Raw genomic sequence first — 20,844 nt, forward strand, 5'->3', positions numbered from 1 at the left:
CACTAGCCTTTATTGGGAAATCCAGGGAGGAGTTAGGGATGGTCAGGTCGGTTCGGACTGTGCAAATGCATTTCACGTCAGTGGGATTAAAAGTTATCTATTTGTTGCCAACTCTAAAGGTTTCTGTCATTGTTGTTCAGTAAAGATTGGTATCTATTTGAATAAAATGGATAACTAACTAGCTAGCAGTAAAAAGCAGTGGAGGCTAGTGGGACGCCATTGCAGCACCAGTAACCCGGAGTTAAATGTGGTCCTATCTGTAATGAGTTTGTATGTTCTCCCTGTGTCATCATGGGTTTCTTTTGAATCCTCTGATTTCTTCCTTGCCTTCAAAAATGTACAGGGGTTTGTGTTGATTGGGGATGGGGAGGGCATTGGCTTGTGGACTGGAAGGGCCTGTTACTGAGCTGTATGTCTAAATAAAAACTTACTAAGTACCAATGTTTTTTTTTGGCATTGCGTGCTGTTACATGTTTTAAATTTAAGCAGTGGAGTGGTTAAAAAGTAGACAAGGTTAATGTATAACAAAAAATTGCACACAGCACACAATATTTAATAAAAGATGCTTAATGTCTCGCCCACAGATTATTTAACCTCTGAAGATCAGAGTTGGTCAAATGCCATTTCTGATCTGAGGCATTTGATTTGAGATTCCCAAATTTATTCTTTTATTTATAAATCATGACTTACAGATGTGACCAAAATTGTGGCCACAATAATTGTATGCATGCCTAGAATTTTAATAGAATAGATTGAAAGAATTTTTAACTCTTCCATCTGTGTTATCAGTTCTTTATTCCAGAGGGTTCAAAATTCTCCCATAAAAAGGATTTGTATCTAATAAAATATCTATGGGAGATGGTAGTCACCAGTGTATCATTATTTATATGATTTGTCTTATGCATTCTTCATGGTCCCAAGAAGGATATTGGTTGCATGACCTTTTAATAAGCAGGTGTCTGATGGCTTTTCAAAAAAATAAAATAAATTTTTTTGTCTGAAATAGGCAGGTTTATACAGCAGATGGGAAAGTGAACCAATTGGAAGAGTCGCTGCTTTTGAGCAATGAGCAGATTGGGATGGGATTGACAGAAGACCACAATCTGTTCTTCAATTACTTTGATAAAGTTAAGATGTGCAGTGAGAAAGGTGAGGATGGCGACAGGCCAGCTGCTCCTGGTGATGGCACCACAGATGAAATTGAAATGTTGACCTCCAGTTTGTTGGAAGACGACATGCCTGAAGGAATGTTTGATGTGCCCGAGGAGATTGAAGAAAAGGATCAGACTCCATCTGGAGGTAAGTGGCTACTTAGATCAGGGATAGAAATCCACTTTTGTGCTCTGGTGCTCAATAGGCAGAGTGTCACCCATTGAAGGCAATGGAACAACAAGTGGGAGCTGAGTATTACGTGCAGCAGAAATGCTCGCACGTGGTGACTTAAGATTTACTTCTGCATCCAGATTCTCCTCTACATCTTTAATCATGGCTGCAACCTCAGCCATCTCACTAATTCGGTCTTAAACTTGAATTATGTGAATTCAAAATTTTGCATTTCTACTGCGTGCATTGAGAGAGAAGACTTCATTTTGTTATAAACCTACTTCAAAAGTCGGTAGAAAATCACAATTGCTAAATGTCTTTTGTATGCATGCTCTTCCCCTTCCTCTCATGCTGTCCATATGTGATTTTTGCCTTTAATCATTCACTTCCACATGAACGTTTGCTCATAAAAGCTGTTCGTTACATCTCATTACTATTTGCACAACCAACTCTGGGTAACTAATGGTCCAAACTTGGTCCCAGTTGAACATGGAATGATTAGAGGGGAGATGGAAAAAAATATTGGAGTATTGGGTAACTGGCAGTAGCTGCTTATCACCTGTATACTTCAGATGTATACTTGAAGTTCTGGCCTGCAGGACTACAGATTAAATGCTCAACAGAAAATCAGGCTGTTTCTTTTTTATCTCTTGCCCTGCATTGTTCTAATGGCTTTCTCTTGTATGTAGTTTTTCTGTGATACTGTTCATTGATTCATCTAAGTTGTGACAATGGTTATCTATGCCATTGCTGGCACATTACCTCTCCCTGGTAGGAAACATTTCAGTTCTAATTCTGGGAATCTCTTTCCTGAAAATGTTAGTTCTCAACATTCCAAAGTCTTCCCAAAGGCCTAAAAACCAGTTTCTTTGTCTAAGCTTTCAATACTTATCATAAAGTATATGTGGTTAACACTAAGTAGCATTTGACAATTGTGTGCTAATCTAATGCAGATTTGCAATTAATTCTGCAATGCATTTTTGTTATTTCTTGAGTAGATGACCCCACTCCAGAGCCAGCTTCTGTGTTGGGTGCTGACCTATTGTCCCTTTTCAAGGAAGGATATTGTTCTGATATAACTCTTCACGTTGAGACTAAGGTTTTTCAAGTGCACAGGTATTTAGGCTTGTTATTTGCATTGAATTCATGAAAAGTTCAGTTGTGGAATTGTAATTTTTGTAACCTTATAAGTTAATTGTGGGTTTGATTGCTATTTTAACTTTATTTTAAAAATATTTTTAAGCAAATTCAATAATGCTATAAAACATGAATTTTCATGAACTCTTTGTGTGCTCTGCGTTCTAGGGCCATCCTTTGTGCTCGCTCCAGTTACTTTGCAGCTATGCTAAGTGGCAATTGGGCTGAAAGCTCTCAGAAGTCCATCACCCTTTCAGGGTAGGAAATAATAACGAAAAGATTTTTGAGATTGTAAATATTTAAAGAGAGCTCTGTTGCCTTCACATTGCAGTGGTTGGCTATTGCAAGATAGTTTGGTGGTCCAGTGTTTCACTTTATTATATTATCTTTTTTCTTTATAATTCAATAATTTTTTTTTGCTGTGCACGATAAAGTAACACAGTTTTGAGTACAAATGAATGTGAAAAATGTGTCATCCAGTTTGTCACACTGATAATTACCTCTTTTCTTGGCAGTTCTAATGAAGTTTCCCTGTCTAAAATAAAACTACAACGTGCTCTTGACTCCAATTTTTCTTGGTCCTTCACATTCCAAAGGGTCAAATGCTGATGGGATTACTTTCTAGGCAAATGCTCATTCTACAGAACTCACTGGGGCTCGTATTTCAGCTTGCCCTCCTTCCCTGTAGTGTTTCTTCCAATCTGGCTACACTAGAGATTTCGGGGTTGATCACCAACTGCGGAACTCTGCTTCTTCTGTTATTCTTATTTACCTAATTCTCTTGCTCTCAGGGACTTATTTATCTATCATTTTTTTTAAAACTGCCTTGCTTCGATTGTATTTGAATATAATTAATCATTCTCACTTTCCATCCTTTTTTTCAAAATCTCACTAACCGCAAATCCTTTTGGTGCTTTCTGCTTTGTTTTATTTTCCTTTCCGGGGTGTGCCCTTTGCTACTAGCAATGTCAGCATTTGTGGACCATCTCTAACTGCCCATTCTACTGAGCAGCATATTATTCAGGTTTAGAGCGCAGAAGATTCAGCCTCAGTTATGGGTCTGCAGTCGCATGATTAGGTAAGAATGGAAGCCTTCTGTTTTCAGGGAACATCAGTGAGATATAGATTCTTGTAAGAAGATGAACAAAGTGAAGATGGAGGGACACAGTAGATCAGCTGGCATCTTTGGAGAGTTGATGATTTGGGTCAGAACCTTTTACTGGGATTGGATAAGGCAGCTGCTTTAGCCTCAGTAATGGATCCTGATCTAAAATATTGACTAACCATTTCTTTCTGTGGATGCTGCCTGACCAACTGAGTCCCTTTATTCACCAGTTCTGCTGCCAGTTCGTTCCATCACTCTCCTTGTGAAGAAATTTTCTCCTCCCCCCCCCCCCCAAACTTTTTCTGTATGTTTAAATTTTTTTAAAAAGCATCAGTGGTAAAAGCCGACTTGCATTTACTGTATTTGTGTCCCTTATAATTTTGTATAGTTCTATCAAATCTCCCTTCATTCTTCTACATTCCAGGTAATAAAGTTGTCATCTGTTTAACCTTTACCTGTAACCCAGTTCCTGAGTCTGGTCAAATCTTAGTAAATCCCTGCACTCTTTCAATCTTATTGTGATCTTTCCTGAAGCTAGGTGACCAAAACTGCACACAATTCTCCAAATGTCTTGTACAACTTTACCATAGCATCCCAACTCAATATTTATGAAGGCCAATATGGCAAAAGCTCTCTTTCCAACCCTATCTATCTGGGACACCATTTTCAAAATTGGGAATGTGATGTTGCAGCTTTACAAAACTGGAGTATTTGATGAAGCTTAGGTCACCACACTCTTGAGGTTGCGCTGGAGAGAATGCAGAGGGAAATTGCCAGGACGTTGCCTGGATTAGAGATCTTCAGGTACAGAGAGAGTTTGGAATGGCTGGGTTTACATTTCCTGGTAGACATGACTGAGATGTATAAAGATGGCATTTTCCCATAACAGTATCAAACACAAGAAGGCATAGGTTTAAGATGAGAGGAGGGAACTTTGCAGAGGATTTGAGGGGAATTTCTTTTTGAATATTTGATTTTTGATTTTGCAAAGACTCATGCAAATGCAATAAACTGAATTTTACGTTCTCTTTCTGTGTAATATTTCCCCCTCTTTACATGCTCCCCTCCCTATCCTTTAAATTACACAAATACCAAAATAGAAATATACAAAACTTCTTTGGCTTGGCTTCGCGGACGAAGATTTATGGAGGGGGTAAAAAGTCCACGTCAGCTGCAGACTCGTTTGTGGCTGACAAGTCCGATGCGGGACAGGCAGACACGATTGCAGCGGTTGCAGGGGAAAATTGGTTGGTTGGGGATGGGTGTTGGGTTTTTCCTCCTTTGCCTTTTGTCAGTGAGTTAGGCTCTGCGGTCTTCTTCAAAGGAGGTTGCTGCCCGCCAAACTGTGAGGCGCCAAGATGCACGGTTTGAGGCGATATCAGCCCACTGGTGGTGGTCAATGTGGCAGGCACCAAGAGATTTCTTTAGGCAGTCCTTCTACCTTTTCTTTGGTGCACCTCTGTCACGGTGGCCAGTGGAGAGCTCGCCATATAACACGATCTTGGGAAGGCGATGGTCCTCCATTCTGGAGACGTGACCCATCCAGCGCAGCTGGATCTTCAGCAGCGTGGACTCGATGCTGTCGACCTCTGCCATCTCGAGTACTTCGACGTTAGGGATGTAAGCGCTCCAATGGATGTTGAGGATGGAGCGGAGACAACGCTGGTGGAAGCGTTCTAGGAGCCGTAGGTGGTGCCGGTAGAGGACCCATGATTCGGAGCCGAACAGGAGTGTGGGTATGACAACGGCTCTGTATACGCTTATCTTTGTGAGGTTTTTCAGTTGGTTGTTTTTCCAGACTCTTTTGTGTAGTCTTCCAAAGGCGCTATTTGCCTTGGCGAGTCTGTTGTCTACAGACATACTAAAACCACCTACAAAGAAAATAATCCTCCTCGAAGCTAGAGGACCTCTGATATTAAATTAAAAACATTTTGGAGCAAAAATACGTCATCTGGGCCACATTCTCATTTCATACTCTTAATCCTTTACCTGCTGGGATGGATTGTTTTTTTCCTTATTTGTGGTTGGGGGGGGGGAGTAAGGGAAGTGGAGAGGGGTGTAAATTAGTGCCTCAGATGCAGTTACCAAACTTCAACGAATGTGCCATATCTCTTCCATAATTGTAATTGTAGGTGATTTTCTCCAGGGAAATGCAACACTGTATTTCCGTATTCCACATACATATAACCATATAACAACTACAGTCCACTATGTGATATTTGGCTGGGAGTCAGACTTCCACGTAACTGCTATACACTTCTTGGCTACTGACAAGGTGACATTCACAAACTGAATTTGATGTTTAGTCTGTCTAAACTGTACTTCTCCAATGTCCCCTAGAAGGTACAACTCTGGATCCTATGGAAAATCCACCTTTGTAATTTTTTTTAGAGTGTCCTCCAGGTCTACCCAGAAGGATCTCTCTTGTACATAGCCAGGTGGAGTGGACAAAGGTTCCTACCTCCACACTGCACCTAAAGCACATTTCCGAGCTTTCTGCCTTTGAGTTATGTAATTTTATTGGTGTGCAAGAAATATAACTGATGCAAGAAATTATATTGCACCAGCATGTGCCTGGCATTAACAATTCCTGACAGGCTATTCAAACACAAATCTTCCCACCATTGTTCATCAGTTGTTAATCCTAAGTCCGACTCCCATCTTTCCTTTGACCAATGCAAGCCCGGCTTCGGGCTTTCAGTTTGGATTATGGAATACATCCTAGAAATAAATTTATTCCCCTTTTGAATTAGTCTCCATGTCACTACAGTCATCCCTCAGGAAAGATCTTAATTGCAGAAAGCAGAAGAATGTTCTATTCAATAACTCCTATTTAGTCCTCAATTGCTCAAATGACATGAGCTGTTCTTGAAAGTAACAATCCTCGATACACCTGATCCTCTTCTGGCACCAGGTGTCCAGGATCTTATTGCCCAGAGTCATGGGTATTAAATTGTTCTGGGTCAAGGATGTTTTGGGAGATGATCCCACCTTCAATCCAATACATTGGAGTTTTCTGTGCCACGTCTGGCACACACTTTATAATGTTTTGTTCTGTTTTTTTGAAACTGATTGACATCCCATTTGTATATAAATTCTCCTGCTATCTTTTCTCCTACCACATATAACCCGATTTGTGCCCAAGATGGGAGATTTTGTCCCTCAAAATATGAGGCAACAAACCTTGCCTGGAATACCCAGTAATTTTTTTTTTAATCTGGCAGTTTTAAGACCCTCAATTTATATTCCCATGTCTGCTTTTCCATGGAGACTCTGGACCAGTGATTCTCAATCTTTTTTTATTTCCATTCACATACCACTTTAAGTATTTCCTATGCCATTGGTGCTCTGTGATTAGTAAGGGATTACTTAAGGTTGTGTGTCAGTGGGAAGGGAAGATTGAGAATCACTGCTCAAGACCCAATTGTTACTGAAATAATTTGCTTGAGAAAAATTGTCATTGGGTCATTTCCTTTGGAGTTATGAAACTGTCCCGCATCGGACTTGTCAGCCACAAACGAGCCTGCAGCTGACGTGGACATTTACCCCCTCCATAAATCTTCGTCCGCGAAGCCAAGCCAAAGATGAAACTGTACACAAAACAAGTGAATTAGGTGCAATTAAAACAGTGGTTTTCTAACTTTTTCTTTCCACCCAGATACCACCTTAAGCAATCCCTTACTAATCACAGAGTACCTATGGCATAGGGAATACTTAAAATGGCATGTAAGTGGAAAGAAAAAAGTTTATAACCACTGAGTTCGCACCTTGTCAGCAAACAGGTTGATTTTGTGTTCCATCTGGCCTACCTTAAACCCCTTTATGTCTGGATCCCACCAAGTGGTTTCTGCCAGTGGTTCAATAGCTAGTATGAACAGAGTTGGAGACGGTGGGCAGCCCTGCCTACTAGATCTACTCAGCGGGAACACTGGAGAAACCTGCCTGTTTATGATGGTTTTAGCCTAGGGTTTATAATACAATATCCTTACCCAATTGATAAATGTTTGACCCAGTCCAAATTTCTCCAGTGCCTTAAATAATCCCACTCCAATCTATCAAAGGGCTTCTCCACATCCAGGTATACAGCCACTCCTAGGTCCTCCCCTGACTGTGCCAGGTGTATTATTAAGCAATCTGGCTACTGTGACAGATTATGTTGTATGTTATATTGTATATAGATAAGCTTTTGGAAGATGTGGGGTTTTTAGTTAAGTCACACACAAATGCAAACATTTCAAAACAGATCTCATTTAAAATGCCAGAGTTCTGCTCAAGTCAGGCAGTCCAGGCTCTGAGTGCCTTTGGAAAAACTTTGAAGAATCCCTATGGAGATTTCACACGTAGGTGTTAATTGGACATGCTGAAGAGTAATGGATTATTGTTTTGGAAAGCAAGAGATGAATGAACTTAGAAGATAGGGTCTGGTGCTGCAGTCTGAGTTCAGTTTGTTGTTCTAATAGGGTCCTGTGGTTTTGCAAGAAGAGAGAATCAAACAGGCTTTTCTCTATGCAAGAGAGAATTCAGTTCTACAGTTTAGCAGCAGTGGCTGGGACTGGAACATGACAAGCTGGCAAGCTTGTGGAAGAACACCATTTTGAAGACGGGTTGTGAGCTCTTTGTTCAGCCTGGTCAGAGCCCTTGGGATCCATATAAGAGGAGAGGACTGGCTGGATAATGTTTCACTTGAAATAAGAGAAACAAAAAGGAACTCTGTGATGACCTGAAAGAAAGAGGTTATCTGAAAAACCCCTGATAGGGCAAGTTTCTTTGGCAAGACACTGAAGTGGATGATCAGAAGGAATCAGTTATGGGTATCCAACGAGCAATAAAGTTCTCTCTCTGAAAACTGACAAGAACCTTCCTGAGCAGTACCCATTTAGCTTTAAACCACTAAAGCTTGGCAAAATGCATAAATGTTAAATTCTGTGCACAGTATAAGAATTGCCTGCAACCAGTGAACTTGAAGGAATGAGAAGTGAGATTGGACAATGAATTAAATAACTTTTCTGAACTTATACATGCATTGCATATACGTGTGCTTAGAATTAGAAGGGGGTTAAGTTAATAGTGATAAGTTAAAGTTTGATCCTGTTTTTATGTTTAAAGAATATTAAAAATTACTTTTGTTTAAGTAACCATTTGTCTTGGTGAATTTCTATTGCTGCCGGGTTTTGGGGTCCTCTGGGCCCAGAACATTATCTGTTGATTGCCTCTTTTGAACAAATCTCGCCTGATCTGGGTTTGTTAATTTCGGCAGATGTTTTGCTAACCTATTGGCCAATGTTTTTGCTATAATTTTATAATCTACATTCAATAATGATGTAGGCCTATAGGAGGAAGGTGTCAATGGGTCCCTGTCTTTCTTTGGGATCACTGAAATGATTGCTGTTGTAAAAGACTCTGGGAGGGTATATGTCTCCACTGCCTGATCCACCACCTTTGTAAGGAGGAGCATTAAAAAGTCTTCAAATTTTCTATAAAATTCGACATGGTTACCATCCTCTCCCAGCAATTTACCTGCCTGCAGAGTACTCGGTGTGTTCAATCTTCTCTTTAGAGAAAGAAGTGTCTAACTCCTCTTGATCCTCCTGATCCAAATTTGGTAATTCCAATGAAAGCAAGAAATCATCTATTTTGGCAGGGTCTCTTCCCCACCCCCCCCCCCCCCCCCCACCCGATTCTGATTTCTATATAGAACTTAGTAAATATATAATTCATTTCTTTTGGCTTGTATGAAATCTTGCCTTCCCCTGTTTGAATTGCATTAATTGTCCTTCTGCCCTTTCCCCAAGCTCGATACCATTGCCTCAGCCAAAAGATCAGCTTCTCTATTTTGTATGTCTCTAACGTATTTGAGCTTTTTATTGTCTAATCCCTATTTTTTTCTCAGATCCTGACCTTTGATAATCTTTTTTCTAATTGAGCTATGTCCTGTTCCAAATTATTAATTTTCCTCATGTATCCCCTTTTTATCCCTTTAATATATCCAATTTCAATGTGTTCCAAATCAAAAAATTGTTATCAGTGGAGGGGAAGATTATCTCGCAGAACATTTCTGAGTTCTGACAAAGCTACAAAATTCCAGTTTTCCCAACAGCAATGGATTTAAGCACCATCTGTATGATGTAGTCTGCTTATCTGGCATTATGATGGACAAGGTCAGGGGTGAATGGTCTGACAGCAGCCGGGCCATGTACTCGGGACTCCACTATCCTGCTTTCTACCTGGGCTGATGCTGGGAAAAAAATCAATTCTAGTGTAGGAATTGTGTTCCCTTGAGTAAAAGGAGAAATACCGTTCTTTTGGTATCAGCCTTCTCCAAGTGTCTGTAAGATTCAGATCTTTCATGAAGGCCAAGGTGGACTTTGCTGCCATGACCCTCATTACCTTCTTGGCTGACTTTCCATGATGAAATCCCTTCAAATCAATATATTCTCACCCCCTTCAGATACTTTCAAAAATATATCTTGTATAAATTTTTAATCATCAAAATTCGGGGCATATATATTCATGTGTCCGGGATTCTGAGTATATTTGACAATGCATCATCACAAACTTCCCTGCTGAGTTGATGAGCATTCCTTGGACCATTACTGAAACATTTTTTCCTATCAGGATTGCCTTCTCTGGCTCTGGAATTGAAGGAGGATGCTACCTCCTGACATACCCATCCCCTTTTTAATTTGGAATGTTCCTGGTTCTTGGAGGGAAATTTTTTTCTGCACAGTGGCTGACATGTCACTGCCAGAGGTGATGATATAGTGGGATACAATGTACATTTAGAAGCCGCTTAGACATGCACCTAAATAGTCAAGTCAAATACAGATACCAAACTATAATACAGGCGCTGACCTCACATCCATTGCAAGCACCTGAGCCACTGCCTCAAGAAGGCAGGCTATATCATAAAGGAACCCCATCACCTTGGTCTCTGCTATCATCTGGCAGAAGGTACAGAACCCTGAAAACCAGCATTTTGGGTTCAAGAATAGTTTCAACAGCTAGCAGACCTTTCAACAGGGTACAATGCTGCCACAGTTCAGAGGAGCGCCACTCTGGCACCTCCATGTCGCTGTTTTTGGTGAGCTCTGGCACCTTAAAAAAAAAATCACCATTCCACCTCTGCCTTGGTACATTGATTATTGACTGCCCCAACAGCATAAAAGGAGTGCCTGCAGTATTTCAAGTCACTTTTATTTTGCACTGTTCTGGGCCCAGAGGACCCCAAAACCCAGTAGCAATAGAAATTCACCAAGACAAATGGTTACTTAATCAAAAGTTGTTTTTAATTTTCTTCAAACATAACAACAGGATCAAACTTTAACTTTTATTACTATTAACTTAACCTAACTTGATTCCCTTCTAATTCTAAAATGTAATGTGTGTGTAGGTTCAGAAAAGTTATCACTCCTCCAAGTTCACCGGTTTCAGGCAATTCTTATGCTGTGCACAGAATTTAACATTTATGTATCTTCACCAGGCTTTAGTGCTTGAAAGGTAAATGGTTCCTGCTCAGGAAGGTTCTTGTTGGTTTTCAGAGAGAGATTTGTTGCTCTTGGGCACACACAAACTGATTCCTTCAGATCAGACACTTCAGTGTCTTGCTGAAGAAACTTTCCCCATCAGGGTTTTCCAGAGTTCCTTTTCTGTTTCCCTTATCTCAGGCAAAACATTATACAGCCAGCCATCTCCTCTTGTTTGGATCACAAGTGCTTTGACCAGGCTGAACTAAAAACTCTCAACCCGTCTTCAAAATGGGGTTTCAAACAAGCTTCCAAAACCCACTGCAGAAGATCAGTAGTTTGTCTGTCTGTGTGTGTGTGTGTGTCTCTCTCTCTCTCTCTCTCTGTCTGTCACACTTTGAGAAATACCTGTTTAACTCTCTCTCTGCTTGCAAAACCACATGACCTTCCTAAAACAGCACACTCCACCAAAACAGCTTGCTGACTCCCAAAATCAATTCATGAGATACCTTATCATTTTCCTGAGATGGACCCTTCCATTTGCACCTCCTTGTGAAAATCTCCCAGAACAGGAGTCTATTGTCTGCAAACTTGTAGGTACCACCTTATGCATAACTCTTGCATTTTAAAATGAGATCTGTTTTGGTGTTTGTAACCTAACAATCTATCTTCCAAAAACATATCTATATATAATATAAAATATAACATAATCTGTCGCAGCACTAGAAGTACTGTAAATATTTATTACCAATCTATCTTGTGTATTTATTGTCTCCTTTAATTTAATTACTGTCATGGTTTTTCTTTACAAGTAGCTCTTTGGTTACAGCAAATAAGATTTTCACTCCCTATGTACTTTATACATTGTGTATGATAAATTTGTTATTATTTGTATTGATACACAAAAAAGTTGGTATGGATATGATGGGCTGAAGGGCCAACTGCTGTACTGTTCAACTAACCCTGCATAAAAATGTAAATTACTTTCAATATCTAGCTGTGTTGAATGCTTGGTGCATGTACATGACTTCTTTGCTCCTACTGTATTTTATTCTTTTCTGTAATTTTTGAGGATTTAATGAAAAAACATTCCAGAAACATGAAATAATAAGTATGCAAATGTTATCTGGTGATTTGAAATGCATTTTGGTATTAAACTTTACAAATGGTAAATGGTCAAAGAACTGTCAGAGATGAGACACCAAGAAAATAAAATATTGATATACATTCATTATAGTATAGTTAGTGCTGCACTTCCATTGTGCTTTGAGTAAAACAAAATCACAGAAGTGGTTTAATATTATTTTAAAGATGTCTAGGAATATATTTGAATAAAACTGGATAGTATCATGCAGGTGTATTCACCTAATCACAAACTGAACTTCATGTACAAATTTTTGTGCCTTTTTGTAGATGTTCTTTGTTTAACAAATGTCTCTCTAGGATTGGAGATTTATTTTGCACTAATTGCCATTTGTAGAAAGTTAAACGTTTGTTCCCAACTCTGTAATAATTTTTTTTCCTAATTGCACGCCAGGGGACTGGGTTCTCATTTTTAGAGCCAGTGTCTATCAGATCACTCCATCTTTTAATACCTTGAAAACTTTAATCAAGTTATCTCTCAACTTCTAAATTCCCGGGAATATAACCTCAATTAATGAATGATTAACAATTCATTGCATAACATGTCACACATTTATTAAATGATAAAAAGATAAACATTTTATTTATTCAGCCACCTTTGTAGTAATTGTAGGCATTTGTGGGTATTTGTTGTTTGAAAGGACACTTGGGGCCATGGTAGATTCCACCAGCAGCCAGAGTTGTGGACTGTTGATTCAGGGATGAGTTTGTATCCAACCATGACAATTAAGAAATGAAGATTCAGTTAAATAAATCTGCAAATCTATTCCCAATAATACTAATTGTGAAACTACCAGATTGTAGCAAGAAACATTATTGGTTTATTAATGTCTTCAAGGAATGAATTCTGTCCATACTGGTGTAGCTTAGAGGAGATGTAGATGGAGTCGATGCTTGGGTATGTGTGGTGGCATGAGCCATGTTTTCAACCTTCTGCAGTTTTCTTTTGTAGTTTTGGGTGAGCCATTCCTGTAGCATGCAGTAGGCTTCATCAGGTGCATTCTCTGCTAACAATGCGCCTGAAGTAGAGGAAGCAGCCCTTTGAATTGTCGTTCAGGTGGGAGCGCTAAAAGTGCAGCGCTGGCCACCTGAAGGGACAGCTGCATGGGATGCACCTCTGAGTGCACTCTGGCTCCTGTCCCTTCGGGCTGTCAGATTTGGGATGGCTGGCTGTCAGAGTTGGGACAGCTGGCGTAGGGTATCAGTGTGGGGACGTCCCACGCCAGCTGTCCCTGCCCTGATGTCCCGCGCCGGGGGGCAGCTGGGAGGGGAGATGTCAGGCACTGCCAGCTGACTGTCATTCCCTTAGCAGCCGCTTTCAGGCAGCTGCATTCAGATGGCTGGAGGGACCACTGTGCTGCGGCGATTATCCCTTTCGGAGGAGGGTTACAAAGTTCGCCGCGCAGGCGCCTCCTGCAGATTCAAGTGGCCTCCTGACAGCCACATATTGCCATAATATGTGGCTTTACAAGCGGGGAATTTGGCCACCTGAAAGTGCCTAGTGATGCATTGACAAACCTGTGGAACAAAGGAAGCATCTCAGGGTGTCTAAAGAAGAGAGGTACACAAACACTGAATTTCAATTAAAAGATTAGAGTTGCACTGATTGCCTAAAGAGCAAGTGGCTACCCAGTAGATTTTGTTCAGAAGGGGACGAATGAGAATTTTTTTTTTTAATTTTGAAGACATTGGAAGCTTTCTAATTGTATTTATCTTCGTTAGAAATCTGAAACTTGTAGGAAGGTGAAATTTGTCATCATCAATGGTATGAAATATGTGGTTGACCAAGTGTCCATTTAATTACCAGTTTGATTATTTTGGTAAATTGTCTTCACTGTTCTAGTAGTCTTTTTTTAGTGATTTATAAAAATATTATTTACAGAGTGAGCCATCTGGAAATGGACATCATGATGAACTTCATATATGGGGCCCTTTTAGACTTGCCAAAAGGAACTTTCCCATGGTAAGTGTATTTTATTAGCTAATTAAATGTGATCATGGAAGTAGAGGCATTTTAAGTGCATCTTTGCAGAACAATACTTGGGAGATTGTACTGTGAAATTTTATTCATCCCACTAATAAAAGTATCTCTGTTCATCTCTTTTCAATTTTTAAAATAAATCTTATTTTCGAACAGATAATCTAAGAATTTGAATTTGCAGGCAATTGGGATTATATTGGAGAATTCAAGGCAAGTGGTAAATGTAATTGAAAGGCTGCTCATGGTTTGTATAATGAGAATTATAAACTATCAAGAGTGTTTTGGCATGAAATTGGAATTTAGAAACTAGTAGTGATGGTAGCAATTGTAAATTTTGGGGTGAAACATGGAAGTCTGCAAATGATGTGGTTGTAGTAAAAACACACAATAAATGTTGGAGAAACCAACATTCATATATTACTGACATTTCGGGCCTGAGCCTTCTTTAAGGTATGTGACTGTCTGATTTTTTTTTTTTGCTTATACCTTAAAGGGTTCAGGCCCAAATTGTTGGTAAATATGCTTTTTCCTCCTATGGACACTGTAAGACCGAGACCCTCCAGCATTTACTGTGTGGCTTTATAAGTTTTTGGAACTTTTGCTTTTAGAGCATGAGGTAAAGAATTTAGCTAACTAAAAAAGGATGAAGAATCACAGAGGAAGAAGAGCAGATGGAATTGCAGTGTGATGAATCATCCAAAGGGCTCCAACTTGTGTGTTCAACAGTTCTGTTATACACTTGTAAGTTAGACATTCTAATCTTGAGGCCCATTTAACAAATTGATCAAAAAATTCTTGTTGGTACCCCAAAATCAATCATGTCTGATTTCTAAACTAACAATTAATTACTTCTGGGATATGAAAATAAATTAGGGATTTTAAAATATTTTAACACAAAAATATTTTTTGATCAGCTTTTATTCTCAGGCTGACTTTCTTTCTCAGTGGGTAAGAAAGATCAGCTGAACTGTCAATTTTGATCAGCTGAATTGCCAATTTTTGATAAGTACTGCTCAAAACCAGTTTGATTTTCAGTGACTAATGTTATTGAAGGCAAGGAGACTCTTTGTTTTTCTTTGATTACTTGAACCTTTGCAGCTTTACTAATAGTACTTCTGGAAATACCAGTAATTCCATTCACAATTTCTGTGAACTTGATGTTCTGGCATTCAATTGTACAGTCCTTTTGACGTTAGATGTTTTTGCTTTTCAATCACGGTTATTAATGTAAAAACACAATGCTGGAGAACCTCAACTGGTCAAACAGTGAACTAAAGTACTTTTTACTTCAACCACGGTGACTGCAGACTTTCCTGTTTTACTTAAGGTTAATAATGTGTTACTTTCAGAAACGAGTCTTTGGCATACTGCTGGAGATGTGTGCTGGGTATATCTGTGATTCTCCAAGTTGCTAATTAAAGGTAGAGCTTCTGCAATGAGGAAAGCACCCAAAAGCAAATCGAGTAGATCTTGGCACTAACCCAAAACTTTCTTTTTCTTCAGTTCCGTCCTTTTGTTAGCAGATATGTACAACTTAGAAGGGCTGAAGGAAGTTGTTTTGCATGTTTTGAAGAAGGATTATTGCAAGTTTTTTCACAAGGTAATAAAAACACATACAATGGACGTTGCGCAGAAGTTCGAACATTCTTAGAGATGGTCATCTTTAATTTTCTTAATTCCATTGATTTTGGAAAAATTCTAACTTTGGAAATTATCTTTGCCATGAGGATCATTTTTTTGTGGTGTTTTAATTAACTACATAAAAACACAAGAAATAGGAGCCTGCTCTGCCATTCCATAAGATCATGGCTAATCTGATAATTGACTCAACTCCATCCACCTGCCTTTTCCCCATATCCCTTCATTCCTTTTTGTTGCAAAAATCTTATCTAACTGATCCTTAAATATATTTAATGAAGTAGCCTCAACCACTTCCCTGGGTAGAGAATTCCACAGATTCACTCCTCTCTGGGAAAAACAGTTTTTCCTCATCTACATCTTAAAACTACTCCCCTGAATCTTGAGTCTGTATCCCAGTACTAGAATTGTTGCATTTTTGTTCCTGAAGAGTAAATGTCACTGCCAATGGCACCATTGAGGTTGTGCAGTTAGTAAAATTGTTCTCCAAAGGCTCCAGTGATAGGGTTTACTCCTGACTGCTGTAAGGTAAAAACATCATGAGATGGGACCGGAGAAGGAGTCACCCAGTACTAAGGAGTAACAGAATGCAGATGTGACCTTGACCACTCAAGATAAGCTTTGCACTAACAAGAATGATGTGCAGCAGGCTAACAGAGAAGGGTAGCAACAGCTAATTCATTGGACAATGTAATGGTATGATAATTTACTAAGTACGTATCCTGAGGTATAAAAAAAAACACCACTTGCTGATAACAGCAGAATACGCCTTCTCCAACTAACACTGTTAGTTGCAAGTGTTACAATCCGGTAATAAAGAACAAAGAACCTTGATTTCGACTCAGTCTGGTGTCTGACTCACTCATTCATGAACAAAGCAGACCTAGTGTAGAGTTTGCACATTCTACCAACTGCCAGAGTTTCTTGCAGGTGTTCTGGTTTCCACTCTTCCTCGTAAAGGTGTGAGAATTGATAGGTTTATTTGCCAAGTGTAAATTTCACTTGTGCATCAGAGTGATGGAATTTGGGACGTGGGGGCGGATGAGGGGAATTATGGGGAGGATAAAATGGATTAACATGGGATTGGTGAAAAAGCGGTGGCTGGATGTTTGACGCAGGCTCAGTTGACCTTTTGGCCTGATTCCAAGCAGGGTACTTTGGTGCAAATTGCAGCAGTTCAAGAAAATGGCTTGTCATCACCAAAGTGAGGGCTACTGGGGATATGTAATAAATCCCAGGTGTGTCAATATTGCCAGTAGGTAGCAAATGCAAAATTTGATGGTGATGCCGAAGCAGATTAACCAGAATGCATTAGAAAATCAAGAAAGGGTGTTTATACTCTATCTGGTCCCCATTAAATATGCATTTGATGTTTGCCCCGGCTCCATTCCTTAACTTTAGAAATTGCTATATCTTAATGAACTACTTCACAAATTTTAATTCATTTTTCGTGATTCATTGTTGTTTTTACTGACTTTGCATCTTGGATTCCCATCAGTGAGTTCATTTGTCTAGTGCCCATGGTCTTGCTGGTTAACTGTTGTTGCCCCTTGCCATTAATGAACTACATTTTTTTTGCTCTTTGTCAAGCATGTATAATTGAGATCTGCAGATCCATATCATTTTTAGCATTATCAAAGTGTATTTGACGACACAAGAAAAATGGTCCAGCTATTTCTCCAAGCTGTTCTAGCATTTGATTAAGTCATGGAACACTTAACTATAGCCTTGGCATCTGGGTTTGGTCAGCACAGCTTTGAGTTCTTCTGTGAAGAGACCTTGGTATGCTTGATACCCAACTCCATTTATGATCCATTAATTGTAGACACTGAAATATTTCTGAAACCAAACCATGACTTGACCTAGCAGATAACTGGACCTGGTGAGTTTCTTTGTATTTTTTAATCAAAGCTGGTAGGATAGCACTCTTTGGACCACTGAAGTTTCTGGTCAAAAGTTGATACCGTTGACAAAAGATGTGGATTAAGGAGATACTGAAGCTTCTGTTCAAACTGTTACTCTGCCCTCTGCTTAGTGAAGGCAAATATCAAAACCTGCTTTGGTAATTCCTGACCAAGGATGTCATAGACTGATCAGATCTGTACTCCAGTTGGCAGGTTATGAGAATTAATGTTCCCTTGTGATCTGTTGGGGAGCCTCAACATTTCATCATATTTACTGGTGACTTGGATCCAGGAATAGACTTCCATGTCCAAGGCAGCATCATTGGGCACCGTAAATTTTGCAGACAGAATCATGGAAATACCAAGGGACACAGATCAAGTCTGCTGCCAGGACACTTGCAAATGGAGTTCAATGTGGAAGAATGTGATGTCATCTGTTTTGGATGATAAATTAGATTCCTTTTTAATATTGGGTGAGACTATGCTACGCAGGAGCAAAGGAATTTGATTGCAGAAATCACTGAAATCTAATGAACAGATGCAAAAGTAATGGAAAAAAAAAGTCATCTTTAAACTTGGAGGATTTTGGACTATAGGTTGGATAGAAACAAGACTGAAGTTGGGAATGATGCACTTTGGGAATGATGGATGAACTGAGAGTGGTGGGGAGGAGAGGTGTTGCCATGGCAATTCAGTCTGTGGGGGGAGATAAAAGATAGCTAAAAAGTGAGGATGTATTCTGTAAGCAGACAGTGGAGAATTCTTGGGCAGAATTAAAGAATGGAAAAGGATTTGAACATTTTAGATTGGTGCACAGACCATTCATTAGCAGATGGTGTGACAGGATGATCAAAAGCAGAAGTTGGATCCCCATATAATAAAGGCATGGTAATTCTATTTTGTTTGAACAACTGCAACCTATCTCTGCTGAGCAGAAAATCTTTACAACGGAGACAGTTGTGCACCAATTCTAGTTGATATAAATGCTGCAGTTATCTCTGGTTCAGATGCAGCCTTGGATAATCCATTTTCTTCTCCAGCAATATTACATTTGAGAGTAAGGTTGTCGGGAGCAAGGGTCCAAACACAATACCAGCCCGTTTTCCATGCTTCTTTCTTCTCCAGCAATGCTTCTGATGGCCTCCCATGCATTTCCTGCAATCTATGACAATAAACTCTCATCAAAATTTTACATTTTAGATTGGGATAAGCAGATTAGATCATATCTAGGCAGGGTAGATTTCTGTAGAATCGTGTTTCTTGATCTGTGATTTGCAAACAACTGGTGATTTATGATAAACAGTCCACAGTAAAAATGAGCATCACTCATAGAATAAACAAGTAGTATGGGGGAAAAATGTTGTATTGTTGATAACAAAAATTCTCTGATTTTCCCACAGTAACAAAACAAAAATCCCATTGGTAATTTGGGAAGGGGTTCAAGCTCACCAGTCCACTCCCAGTGACGGTTTGTTACAGGTAGTCCATGGTAATAGAAGGCATACTTAGGTGGTGTGAAAAGGTTGAGAAGCATTGCAGTAAGGCGTTGGATATAATTTAATGCAACAATACGGACAACCAACAAGATTTAACAACCTAACTGTGTGCAAACGTTCAACTCTGTCGCAGCCTCAGTCTGAAACAACAGCAAAGATTTTAGGACTGAAACATGAAAGTCTGCAGATACTGTGATTGCTGGAGGAATTACCTGTGCACAGGTCACACAGCATCCATATGAGGTAAACATATAACTAACATTTTGGGCCTGAGCCCTTCATCAAGGTATGAACAAAAAGCGGACAGGTATCTGAATAAAAGGGCAGCCTCTCCTTCATGAACTCTGACCCTGCTCCCCACAGCCTACATGACTGAGCCTCTGTCGTGAACTCTCACCCTCCTTCCCTTGGATTTTTCCAACCTCCTCTTGATCCACCTCCCCTTGGCATCTTTTACCCTTCTGGCTCCCACCCTTCAACCTTCAACCTTCCTCTTTCAATGGTGGATCATTCTGTCCTCAGTAGAGGCCTCTCCTTCACACACACTCCAACAAGTTCCATGCACGCCATGATGCTGAACTCTTCTTCCATCAGCTCCGTCTCCGTGCGTACTTGCATCAGGATTCTCCATCCCATTGAAGACCCCTTCTCCCACTGTAAACTTTCTTCATCCACCTAGGTACCTCATTCTGCTTTCTATCTGCTCTAGACTGTTATATTTCCAGGACATCAACTGTCTCTACTTCACCACTCCCCTCACTCAGGCCTGAAACGTTGGTTATATATCTTGACCTTGTCGGGATGCTGTGTGACCTGCTGAGTTCCTCCAGCATTTTTGTTTATGCTAAGATTCTAGGGTCTGAATTTAAGGCACAGAAAAAGTTAAAGCAGAGCAATCCCACTATTAAAGTGAGAAAAAGAAGACAATTTTGAGGCACCCAGTGTCTGTGGATCCCGCCAGCTCCTCTCCTGTGCTCCGCTAACCTCAGGACATGAACCTGAACTCGGAACATCCAAGTTGCCCTCCTTGGCCCCTGATTCGGAAGCTGTCTGTTCCCGAAACCCTTGGGGAGCTCTGCCATCGTCAGCACCCTCATGAATCCTGGTCCTGATCCTTGGTTCCCAGAAGCTGGCCACCAACATTCCCATTGCTGCAGCGGGGCCTTTGACTGCCAAACCCCGCACTTATCCACTCTGTGGACCCCTTCCCTATTGGGTCTTCACTCACTCGCCTTCTCAGTGAGGTGGCTTTCTTCCGCTGTGGTGCCTGTGGCAGTCTGCTGCTTCCCCAGAGCCTGCAACACTCGTGGTCTGCTCTGCTTTGCATGGATGTTGCCATCTTGCTTGTGGGTTCCAAGGGTTTTCAGTTTTTTTTTTAAAACAACAGGCCTGTTCTACAGACGTGGAGCTGTCAGGCAAGGCAGCCAGACAATAGGGCCCCATGGAGGAGCACTGAACTAGGTCTCTGCTCATTCCTTGTCCACACCCAGCACGAACATCATGATTATCACTTGCCTTGTTCGAACCAGATGATTTCCCTCTCAAGATTTCAGTGGAATTGGGGAATAATACTGAAGATGCTTTAAATTAAATTTTCCCAAGTGTTCTCCATTGGCGAACCATTCCACAGGCAAAAAGGAACCAGTGGAATTTT

The 20,844-nt window shown here is 40.2% G+C and overlaps 1 protein-coding gene across 22 annotated transcripts in view; it reads left to right on the forward strand.

The window, feature by feature from the left end:
• The window catches only part of btbd8 (BTB domain containing 8), a 133,588-nt gene that overhangs the window by 61,137 nt on the left and 51,607 nt on the right, over positions 1-20,844 (forward strand). For all 22 annotated transcript variants that reach the window (XM_069939205.1, XM_069939218.1, XM_069939206.1 and 19 more), the window contains 5 exons: positions 1,007-1,299; positions 2,322-2,439; positions 2,629-2,718; positions 14,054-14,134; positions 15,656-15,752. In XM_069939205.1, the coding sequence (XP_069795306.1) occupies positions 1,007-1,299; positions 2,322-2,439; positions 2,629-2,718; positions 14,054-14,134; positions 15,656-15,752 (679 nt within the window). The remainder of the gene's footprint in view (positions 1-1,006; positions 1,300-2,321; positions 2,440-2,628; positions 2,719-14,053; positions 14,135-15,655; positions 15,753-20,844) is intronic.

Source organism: Narcine bancroftii, chromosome 5 (assembly GCF_036971445.1).
Source record: "Narcine bancroftii isolate sNarBan1 chromosome 5, sNarBan1.hap1, whole genome shotgun sequence".
Lineage (NCBI taxonomy): Eukaryota > Metazoa > Chordata > Chondrichthyes > Torpediniformes > Narcinidae > Narcine > Narcine bancroftii.